Source organism: Topomyia yanbarensis, chromosome 3 (assembly GCF_030247195.1).
Source record: "Topomyia yanbarensis strain Yona2022 chromosome 3, ASM3024719v1, whole genome shotgun sequence".
Classification (NCBI taxonomy): domain Eukaryota; kingdom Metazoa; phylum Arthropoda; class Insecta; order Diptera; family Culicidae; genus Topomyia; species Topomyia yanbarensis.
In genome coordinates, this window is record NC_080672.1 from 133145679 (window position 1) to 133158213 (window position 12535).

The following is a 12535-nucleotide window of genomic DNA, read 5'->3' on the forward strand; positions in this document are numbered from 1 at the left end:
AAATGCGGAATGTTGCTACCAAAGCCAAGGAAGTCACACGGCGATCCGGCTTCGTATAGGACTATATGTCAGCTGGATACACTTGGAAAACTCCTGAAAAGAATCATTATTAACAGGCTGACGAAATGCACAAAGGGTGAGCGCGGACTGATACGATAGACTCGTTCGAGGGATCAGGCTGTAAATAGCTCTCCACAAGACGGAAGAGTGTTGGTCAGTAACTGTAAAGCGGTTCAGCGAATGCAGATCGACGTCGGACGACACGTGTCATACGTCGACGGTGCGAGAAACAGCACGAGATGTATGCTAGTTAGTGTATTGCCATCGATACTGTGTTACGGGGCTCCTGCCTGGGGTACGGCGCTGAAAAGAAAGCGTAACAGGACGTTGAAAATGGCGACCATACGAGTCACGAACGCATGCAAAACAATCGAGGAGACGCCGGAGCACGAGGTCTTCGAATGTCCGATGTTCGAAGCGACTTGCAGAGAGGTGTTTGAAACGGGAGGGTCGGACATCAACCCGGATAATATCGTGTACAGAATGACAAACGACGTAAACACGTGGAACGCGGTCAACAGAGTGTTAACGCAGACCATGACCGCCTTACAGCAGAAATGGCGTGATAAACAACGAGCAACTATTTCGGGAGAGCAATCGCCCCCGGAAAACTCTAGGCCGAAGTAGGTTGGATCAAACGTCGGGTACTAGCCGAGTTTACCGCGGCAGTACGGGTCGTCGGAGGGCCAGCGAACCGGACGTCATACTCCACCAGAATCGCCGAACTGACTTCGGCACCTGACTGGTTCGATCGGTTTGGGCAGAACTGCTCTCTCGCCAGGGCTAAATGATCCGAGATGAAAGCCAAAGAGCTTAAAGGAGTGGTGCTGAACGACACTGGGTAAGGAGCCAAAGGGCTCAAGAAGGTGGTGCTGAGTGGCACAAGAAAGCCGAGTTATGATGGTGAATGGCACAAAGGAGACGAAGAGCTTAGTAAATTTGACAATCTGGAGTTTGCCGCCCAGATTGTCGTCGTAGGGCAAGAGCACTAATTTTCGACCCACAGTTAGCTTTCATACTGGCATACAGAAATGACCACACGGAAAACCCCGCAATCACAAAAAATGAATATTGCAATTCTTGATTTTTGTCTTGACTGTTTCAACTAAAAATTGTTGATTCAACTAACTGTCCTGTTGATTTTCGCACCACCACTTGGCTGAATAAATTAGTTGTTTTTGAAAGCTGTCAGTTTTCAGAAAATAAAGACAGCAAAAAGGAAACAAAAATTTGCAAATTTTATTTAACCATTTCTTTAGTTGAAAAGGATACGTCAGTTTTCTCGCTATGTTCATTTTGTAAAATTTTTGAGGCTAACATAAAAGAGCTTGATTTTGAAGTTTAGATTAATAAACCAGTTATAATACTTAGAAGTGCCTAAATAATTTAGCGATATATATGTGAATTTATGGAAGTATTTTTATATAATACATCAGGTAGACAACAAATTGCATGATTCGACTGATGTTCGAACGTGAGCAAATCTTCTGGAACCAGGTGTGTATGTTTCATGTGTTTTTTACAAATCATCCATCCAAACAAGATATGTAATGTTTTTTTGAAAATGGTTAGAAAGAAGTTCGAAAATAATGGAGATCCAATATGGCAATGTAAAATGAGTAATCCGACTAGAACAAATCTTAAGCATTATTCGGTCGATCTGGCTATCACCATTACTATAGAAAGTCAATGCTATATATTTTTGTTATAAAATAGAATTAATGTAAACGTATTGGCGCTGAACAGTGTTAATATTTATATTTCCTATATAGTGATACAACGCGTTTGATGGATAAATCAAGCCATTGATATGATAGCAATAAACTTCTTTGAAGATAATTTGGCTTTTTATTACTGGGTAACAAATCATCCTTAAAATTAACAAAATCGTTAGCTATTACAACTGGTTGGGATATTTTTCAATAATACAATTGATTGAAACAACCATCTTGGTTTTTAGTTTCAACACGCACCAATCTTGAAATCAACAATTATATTAGTTGTTACAACTGGTTGGGCATTATTCCAATATTACAATTGACTGAAACAACCATCTCGGTTTTCAGTTTCAACTCGCACCAATCTTGAAATCAACAATTATATTAGTTGTTACAGCTATTTGATGAGCTGATTCGGATGGTGTGTGTCTTTGCTAACTGACAGCATCACATTTTCAACTAGATGATTTAGTTGTTTCAGCAACTGTTTTGTTCATTCAAAAACAAAAATGAAAGTTTAGAAAAATCAACAATCGTTTAGCTGTACCAAATTTTAACCAATCGATTTCAGAAATTCGACTAATATATTAGTTGCTATGCGATCGGGAGCGTTTCCGTGCACTTTGTGTGGAACTTGGTGGTGTGTCGAGGAGTGGTGCTCTAACCATACCGAAGAAGCTTACTACTAAGTAGTTAGAATAAATGGTAGTACGCAAATAAAAAAAAAACCCTTCCCCGAAACTATGTCATAAGGTAGTGCAGGGGAGGAATCAGGCTCAGCATCACGAATAGTTGCTTTACCGGAACGGGTGGTTGTCCAAATCCGTTCCCTAAGTAGATTTTGAACATTTTTTCTGCTGAGGGTATTTTTGAAGATTTTTTCTATTCTTTTAAAACAACACACACACGCACATACAGACAATTCAAGGTATCGACACTGAGTCGAATAGTCTCAGTCCTCGGTTAAGAAGACAATTTCCAATGTGATTGCATATATTCTATATGAGAATAAATGGAAAATCAGGTCTCGTTACCAGTTAAAATAAAAAAAAATTGATAACACATTGTTATATTCTGCTCAACGGGATGCGAAAACAAAAAGGACAGGTATTCCTTGAATTATGACCTACATTTTCAGTGACTGAAGTCAATGCAATTCTATTATTATTTTCATTGATATTTGCATATCATCATGTCATTTTCCATCGGCTTCCTTCTGCAGAGCCGGGCAAACGAATGTACGTCCAACAACAACCTACGTTCAAAACGATTTGTTTTTGCTAATTTATTGATGTGATAATAGATTCTTCTGTACTGAAACATGCAGTAATTGGTTGAATATCGATTGGGAAATATGCTTGGGAAAAAATAAATTGCACCGTTCAATAACGGAAGTCGCTTTCATTCAGTAGATCCTAATTCATAGGCATAAAATGTATACGCATTTATCGTGTTATTGCACACGTGAGCTTGTCGAACGGAACAATGGAACGTACGATACACATGTATGTAAAGTGCTGAAGTATGTACCACTTTTTGTCAAAAGCCAACAATTCGATGTTGATGGAGCTTTACGCTTGAAAGACTACCACTTTGTTTTGATTTTCACTTTCCGCCCAGTCTGCAATACATACCTACATGCAAAATGGTACGATTGGGAAAATTTTCCGAACCGTGTAAAACTAAACTTTGCGGTCAGTGAGAGTGAACGGATGAACCTCAATTACCGCGTGACGTGATATGCAATTACAACTATGGAATACCTTTCCGTCTGGATGCCGTCGTATTTGTGCGGTTTTTTCTATATACCGATACGAAATCTCGGAACGACATCGGTAAAACCTTTTGAACAAGTGTATTAATTTGTCGCAACTATCATTCAAACATAGCGTGATTGATTCCCTGAAGGTCAATGTACTATGTTTACCACTTACCCGTGCTGGGCGGACTGGACGGCACAGGACTCGAATCAACCGAGTCCGCTGTTATTATAAACGACGGATGTTGTGTTTTCGTACTCTTGGAAGGGGATGGGGCCATCATCCCGGTAGTGGAATCTGAAAAATAGAAAAAGAAAAAAAAATAAGTAAAGTGTTGCACTTTCTCCTTTCTTTTTTCTGCACTGGATAATCCTTTGTATGTTTTCACTTTCTTCCTCCAGTTGCAACCACCTTCAGATTATCGTGATCCGATTAGCCTCAGAAAGTTGAAAAAGAGAAATAAAATGAATAAGTGTTACGTTACACGCACCGGTGACACTACGGACGGCTACTGAAACACTTTTGCTTGCGATCGTCCGGCAAACAATTAATGCTACCAGCGATACAAATTGTTCCACTACAAGAGTGAACATTACGATTAAATCACAACCGGAAAACTTCTCCAGATCTATGTACGAATCCATAGGTTATGTTTGTGCACTAGGAACTAATTGATTGTAACGAAAATATGCGTCCAATCACATTGGCAGCATTAGAATGAAACGGTTATACTATCGGGGTTTTCCGAGGAGCCGGAACAACCTTGCATGTGCTGTTTCAAAGAAGGCTAGCAAATTACTGAGGAATAGAAGGACGATTGGAAATAGAAATGAAAAGCTTAACGAAGGAAATTAGGTCTCCGTAATACTAAACACTGGTTAGTTTCATTGTTGCAACCTTGGGAACTGAACTGCACCATTACAGGTAAGTAGAATAAAATGTATGGTGCACTAATTGAAGACTTTTGCCTCTCGACACTACCTACTGACTGGCCTATATTTGATCGTAGTAATACTGTTAGGCTTAAATACAAATGGTGGAACCACCCTAGCGTGTTTCAAACGTACAATTTCGAAGCTTACTACTTTCACTTCAAAGATCAGAAAAAAAGACTAAAATTGATTGACACGTTCCCCATGTTATTTGTCCCATTATTTGTTCTTTCAGTTCAGTTGGAAATAATAAACAGCTTGGATTCTTCACTCTCGAAGGAATAATGGACCCTACTGATAGGGTTACTATCCCTCAGGGTTTGACCCGGAGACCCTCTAATTTTCAACTAGGGGTTTTTTTTTACTCATTTTAAATAAAAATTTCTATTTTTCACGAAAAGTTTCACCTTTTTGTGAGTAAACACCCCCTTAATCGAAAAATTATCTCAAAAACTCAACATATGGGTTAGTATTTAGTACATTTATTAGCATTAAGTACGTAGTATTGTTAACATAGAATGTATATGCAAAGTTTGAAAGAAATCGGTTCAGTAGTTTTTAAATGGCAATTAACACCGCAAATCATGTTTTTTCCACAGACGTTCTACAAAAAGCTTCGTCACCGAGTCACTTGTCGAAATTTCTGCATAGAAAAATTATAGCATGTTATTGACATGGTACACTATAATGTACAAAAGTTTTGATCAATTCGCTTCACGCAAAGTTCTAAAAAAAATTGCAAAGGAAGTGTTTTTTTCACGCTGAAACCCTTACCCCCCTTAATGTATCTGTGTCTTTACAATATATTTCAAATGTGTAAGCAGTAGCGCTTTTACCACCTCTTGCGTTCAAATTCATTTTTTCGAAGGACTCTTCGTATCAAGGTGGTCAAGATGCCTCCCACAATTATTTCGGATTTCGTACACAAAGCAAGAAAAATGAAAAACAAATAAACCGAAGGGAAAACAATATTCCACATTTCATAAAATTTAAATTTTGCATCCTACTATGTCGCTCCATATGATATAAAAATTTTCTAAAACAACTTCACTGTTGTTTGGTGGGAAGGTGGGTTGTCCTAAAAAGCACACTTTAAAGTTAGAATATCTTAGTGCTCTTTCAAGCTGCTTAAACTTGGAACTTGAAAACCCCTTGTAACATAAATCTTAGGGACCATCCATAAATTACGTAACGCGTTTAGGGGGGGGGCTTGAGGTACGAGAAGTTGTGACAAGTTGTGACATATGGGAGAGGGGGAGTAAGCTAGATAGTTACGTAACATATTTTCACTGAACAAAAACAAAATTTCAAGGTGTTTTTTTCCATAATAGAGGAGGGGGGGATAGAGAAATTTGTGACAATTTGTTACAATTCAGTCAATTTTAGGCAATTTTTGCGTTACATAATTTATCGTAAAATTACTTAAAATGAGAAACATAAGCAGCTTCCTTATACGAACTGGTGGTTGCTTAGGGAGCTTTACTCCTTTATTGGAACCTCTTCAGCAACTGTGACGACAAATAACCGAATTATTTGCTACTGGCACCGAATCCCCACAGCAGAGCTGAAATTTGTTAGTCACGTCACAAGACCTTGACGAAAATCAAAATGTTATTGTATAGAGAAATCTATACGGCAATAACGGAAGACAAATTCATCCGTTCTACGCAGTATGAGTAAACATAACTCATGACAATGGAGCTAAAGTTATTTGTCTTCCATTCCCTAATCCACTCTGGACACTCAGAAGTGCGTGTAGAAAGGGGTTTCAGGAGTGACATGCAGATTGTATGGTAAATTTTGGCACTGGAGGACACATTAGAAATCAAATTCATAAACAGCCTATGTTATGACTGCTTCGCCTTAAGAAAACTGTGAGAATTAGTGTGGAAAAAGAACTGTTCCAAGAATTATCAAAGCGGTCCGACTCTTCATACATGATACTTTGTAGCGTATTGCGACAAGCTTTCCAGTTATGCACTGGAAGTCATCTTTATCGCACAGTATTGCTGCGTGATGAGAAACATATTCCACCCCCAGAAGACATCGCAGTGAGTTTCGTTACTCTGCCTGGAAAGTGACCTTCTCCAGCTAGCATTACCGGAAGATCTCGTTCGGCTTGTCCTCCACAGCGAGAGTTGCTGGTGCTTTTGTATTACTTTCGATTGGCCGGGGAAGTGAAATTCTGCACCAAACTAAATGTTTTAAACAGACAGCGACAGACGGAAATTTTTCCAGGAGACTTTGTGAAAGCGTTTAATGCTAGGTATTTGAAGGCGACGGACGGACGAGATTTTCGGATGACTTTATGAGCGGATCAATTTACAGAAAGTACGATTACTTGGAAACTTCAATCTTTTCCTGACTGTAGCCCTTTTTCCCTTTGCTGGGTACATATACCACTGCGACCAGCGTTTTGATCTATTGTGACAGGGCCCTTTTTATTGTATGCCACATCAGGGTGTTGTATTAATTTGAGTGATTCCGACTTGCTGACTATAGGCACGATCCCAGTAAGGTATTATAGAACGTATAAAGTTTGTTGCCTTACCGGGTACGTCCATACTAGACTGCCCAGAAAAATAATGAATTTTTGAAAACTCAATCGGCCCACACCTGATTCGATTCCTAGTCCCACCAGGAGTTCTTGCACCAAATTTGAAGCAAATCGGACAAATCTAGCTACCGGACCAACGTGCCTGAAGTTTGTATGAGATTTTTCGACAATTTACATGGAGAAAACCCACTAATTCGCATTTTTGCCGCTAGGTGGCACTGTATGCATCGTATTATCACTGTAAGTGAAAATAAGAAAGATAATTTAATTGTCTACAAATTTGTCGAAGACTGCTAGTGAATCCGGCTTTGTTAAAAGAAGTTATTAAAATTTTAACGAAGTGATGTCTGAGTCAGTTTTACATGGGGCCTAGTAGTGCATGGTTGTATATCAGTACTCGATTCCCACGAACTATACATTTTTGTGAAATTACCGTTAGGTTTAGCTCAATAGTATGTTTAGAAGAATTAAACCACATAATACGATTTATGTTTTGGTTGGAAAATTTTAGTTCCAACTGTGACCGCATAGAGGGCGCGAACACTAACTTTTCAAAGAAGAGAGATAGAATATTGAGATGTTCGGCAGAATTATTGCAAAATGCCTGTTCTACAACTTTGTGGAAGACACCTAATTTCTATCTCTCTTCGTTGAAAAGTTAGTGTTGGCGCCCTCTATGCGGTACATTGTGGAACTAAAATTTTCTAACCAAAGCATGACTCCTATTATCTACTACAATTCTTCTGAACATACTATTGAGCTAAATCTAACGGTTATTTCACAAAAAAGTTTTAGTTCATGCGAATCGAGTACTGATGCACAAACATGCACTGCTAGGCCCTATGGAAAACTGACTCAGACATCACTTCGCTAAAATTTTAATAACTTCTTTTAGCAAAGCCGGATTCACTAGCAGTCTTCGGCAAAGTTGTAGACAATTAAATTATATATCTTATTTTCACTTACAGTAATAATACGATGCGAACTGTGCCACCTAGCGGCAAAAATGTGAGCTAGTGGCTTTTCTCCATGTAAATTGTCGAAAAATCTCATGCAAACTTCATGCTCGTTGGTCCGGTAGCTAAACTTGTCCGATTTACTTCAAATTTGGAACAAGTACTCCTGGTGGGACAAGAAATCGACTCAGGGGTGGGCCGATAGGGGTCATTTTTTTCATGTCACTCTAGTCCATACATCTGGGGGTTGTACTACCCCCTTATCGAAAAATTTTCTTCTTTTGTGGACTCTAGCCCTTATTAAAGCAGTCATATAACTATAAGAGGACTTTTTGATCATTTGTTTTTTCACCAACCGTTATTTCCGATGGTTGAACACCGAAGAAAACAATTTCCAAAACATCTGACCGAAGCTCGTTCGTGTTTGACTTTCGCTGATTATATGCAGACTTCAGCAGCAAATCTTAAACTGAATCTTTGTGAAATCATCTTACACTGAATATTTGTGAAATCATGTCAGATGTGACGACTTGTTGTCATCTTAAAGACATTTGAATTGAAGTGATGATTTTACATTTTGAAGATATTTTGAAGGCATTTATTAATCAGTGAAAGCTTTGAAGATTATTTTCAGAATTACTTGGAAACACGTACCCGGCCGAAAAAATCATACCCAAAAGATCTGACCAAAACTCGTTCGTGGCTGACTCGCTCATTTCTCTCAAAATCCAGCCGCAGTTCATTAACTCTATATTTCATTCATGCTTATTGAAATGCCCCTATGTGCAAATGAGCGCCTTTGTTTCGATTGTTTACTGCACTATCATAAAACATCCAACGAATTTTCCAATACATATCGAAAGTCTATAATTTCGATTAGCAAATGTCAAAAATTAAGTAGTAACTGTAGAGGCAAATTATTACGGATGAGAAAAATAACAAAGAGAGGATCCCATTTGAATAGGTCTGCTAGATTTATGAAATAAGTTGACGCTAAGTGTTTGAAAGCGAAGGACGGAAAATCTATCCAGTAGACCGTATATCAAGACCACTATTCGGAGGAGACATTAAATTTGAGTTGCCAATCCAGGTGGGTGGGTGTGGAAAAACCCACCCATCATTTTTTAAGCTCGGGTTTCAAGAATCAAAATCAAATTGTGTGAATTGATTATTCGTAGCTTTATGTCATGTCATGTCATCTCATCATTTTCCTGATAGGATTGAAAATAAAGGAGAAAGGAAAGGTAGAAAAATGACAACAACATATTATAGCAATACAAAACAGTACAACGACGTCTTATTAAAATTTGTATTTAATTACTTTAATGGATTGATAATTCTAAAATGCCTCCGAAAATATTTGCAAATACCTATGCATTAAAAAAAAGTTTCGCAGACTTAGAGAAAAAATCATAGATCTACCCAGTGTTCAGAAAAGAGAACAAAAGCGTTATATCGATCTATCATGGAATAGTTGCAATATGTTTTCTACCTAACCTAACATGAACATCTCTATTCGCTGCTAGCTTTGGATTTCCTCAGGGTAGTCATCTTGGTCCATTTATATTTGGGCTCTTTCTAAATAACAATTTGTTGAAGTACATACGTGAAACTTTCGTTTGTTGATGGCTTCAAACTATTCTATCTTATCAAGGATATCAAAGACGCGGAATTCTTGAATAGTTTTGTTTTCGGGGCCATAACTACCATAAACATTGATCGATTTTCAATATCCGAACTTGTATTTGTGAAGGATACCCTAATAATCCACATGCACAAGCAATTGAAAATAATCGTAATCTTGTTTGAAATACGCCAGATTGAGTGAAAAACGTGGAATCGGCATTTTTAGTTGTAAACCATCGCAAAAAGTAGAAGAAATGGAATATTTTTGTGGTTTATTTTTATTAGGGCTATAGAAGATAGATTTAAGGGGGGGGGTCTGGTGTAGAGGGCAAAAATAATCGACTCCTTTTCTATCCGCCTAATTGTTAGTATTGAACCTCTGAACAGGTCTCCCGCAATCTCGATGGCCACGCTGAACTTCTTTGTTTTAAACAAGCATGCATTCTACACGCATATTTGCTGTAACACACGCAGATTTCAATCTATCGGCAAAATTTTTCAAAAAACTGACAGCGATAAAAATACATTAAAAACAGTGCACTCTAAACTACTTCTACCCAAATTTTCAAGAAAAAATACCCAGTGGGTCATTTTATACAGTGTTTTATCGGTGACGAAATTCGATGTGGGACACCCTTTAATAGCTTTTTTCTCGAAACCGCGTTTTTTTCAAATTGGCGATCACGATAAATCAAAAACTAATCGACGGAATTAACTTGATTTTAATTGAGGATGCCCAATATGTGTGGTCTGTCGATGAACCACAGAAAACTGAAAAAAGATTTTTTTCTCCCTATAATTTTGAAGAAAAATGAGCGATAAAATTCGTAAGTAAAATATGAGATTTTTCGGTTTTCATTAGGCCATTTTCCGAAATGCGAACGTTTTTCTATTTTTTTTTTGGTCTATCGACTGACTACAGGTCTAAAGGACGAACACGAAATTATTGCGACACATTCAACAGGGCATAACTTTTTTACCATTGGGGAAAAATCAACCAAATTTTGCACACTTTCTCATTTATGTGTATTGTTTACATGCTGTCAAACTCGAAGTCGTGATTTTCGATTCAACGAAAATGGAGGTGAACCAACGCGAGTCGAGAGAACAAATTCATTCCAAACACCTGGAATTTCCTGACCTGTCGCACCGGCAGTTGGGAAAAATGTTGGACATTCACCATTCAACCGTCTCCAGAGTGTTGAAGCGGTTCCAGGAGCGGTTGACGTTGGACCACGCCAAAGGAGCCGGAAGAAAATCGGGACCGGAGAACAAATAGACGGAGGGAAAGGTGAAGCGGATGATTAAAGCAAATCTCAACATCTCAAGCCGTGATTTGGCTAAAAAGATCGGCATGTCGCAGAGCTACATCCAGAATGCAAAGAAGAGAGCTGGACTACATACATACAAGTTACAGAACTTCCCAAACCGCGATCAGCGGCAACAATCGACGGCTAAAACTCGGGCACGGTAGCTCTACGAGAAGATGCTGACAAAATATGGCTGCTGTGTGATGGACGACGAAACGTATATACGATTTTAAGCAAATTCCGGGGTTGGAGTTTTTCACCGGCAAGAGCAAGTTCTATGTGGACGACAAATTTAAGAAGAAGAAAATGTCGAAGTTCGCCTCCAAATATCTCATTTGGCAGGCCATCTGCTCTTGCGGACTGAGGAGTGAGCCTTTCGTGACAAAGGGCACAGTAAATGGTGAGATCTACAAATCTGAGTGCCTCGAGAAGCGCCTTTTGCCGTTCTTGCAGCAGCACGACGAAGCTCCGCCATTTTGGCCAGATTTGGCATCATGCCACTATTCTAAGTGTCCTGGAGTGGTATGAGGCCAATTTTGTCCATTTTGTTCCAAAGGACATGAATCCGCCAAACTGTCCGGAGCTGCGCCCGGTGGAGTAGTACTGGGCAGTGATGAAGCGGGAACTTCGGAAGAGCAAGAAGACAGTCAAAGACGAGAAGGACATGTTAAGAACATGGAAAAAACTGAGAAACTGGTACCGGATGACACTGTAAAGACTTTGATGGAGGGCGTCAAGCGAAAATGCGTTCAATTTTACATTCAAGGCTCCATCGATTAACTTTTCTTTTGATTTTTGAAGTACATATATGTATAAAACTACCCTAAAATTTTGGTTTGATTTTAAACATTATAAGAAAATTGGCATGACATTTTCGGTGTCGCAATAATTTCGTGTTCGTCCTTTAAGCTTTACAAAACTTATTGAATTTCCCGTAAAATGCAGACAATTGTATCAAAAGTTATCGTGCCACGGCGCTCCTCGACTTGGAAATGATTGGAGGTCTACTCTTAAAAATCGTAAAACAAAATAACTTTCGTTTTGAGCACTTTACACCAGACGCTGTCCTTAAGATATTTCTAAGCTAATTGTGAGATAGAAAAGTAATCTGATTCGCAATGAACAGGTGACAACATGATTCGCGCCAAACCACCTGAATTAGCGGTTGCGGCACAAGGCGATTTGGAACATAAGTTAATGCAACATTTGCCAATGAGAAAGTGACGCCATGACAGTAGAAACATTTAACACTAGTTACCACATTTTTATAGTTTATAGCTTAGCGAGTATTGACCGTGTTCTCAACTCATGGTCCACAACTACCCACTGTCCCCTATTTTATTGTACACTCGAATGCGCCAATGTAGTTTGGGCACCTTATTACCAAAACGATATGAAGAGCATTGAAGTAAATTCTGTCCAAATTTAGCATTTCGTCGGCTCGTGATCATGAAGATCAACTAAATTTTCCGAACTACCCAAATCACTGTAAACTTATAGACCTCTATCTCTTGTTTGTCCTAGAAATTCAGTTTTTATTGCCGGTCTGCCACAATCTCAAATCGACCGCTCCGAATTTCTATGGACAACGTTTGGACTTCGACGTTCATCGTCGT

At 38.8% G+C, this 12535-nt stretch overlaps 1 protein-coding gene across 6 annotated transcripts in view; it reads right to left on the bottom strand.

Moving 5' to 3' along the window:
* Positions 1–12535, bottom strand: part of LOC131692579 (rab11 family-interacting protein 4B) — a 270722-nt gene that overhangs the window by 180740 nt on the left and 77447 nt on the right. For 3 of the 6 annotated variants that reach the window (XM_058979710.1, XM_058979709.1, XM_058979708.1), the window contains one exon: positions 3713–3835. In XM_058979710.1, the coding sequence (XP_058835693.1) occupies positions 3713–3821 (109 nt within the window). In that variant the 5' untranslated portion in view covers positions 3822–3835. Of the gene's footprint in view, positions 1–3712; positions 3836–4028; positions 4279–12535 lie in introns of those variants that run through there. The other 3 variants (XM_058979699.1, XM_058979707.1, XM_058979705.1) reach the window with 3 other exon arrangements.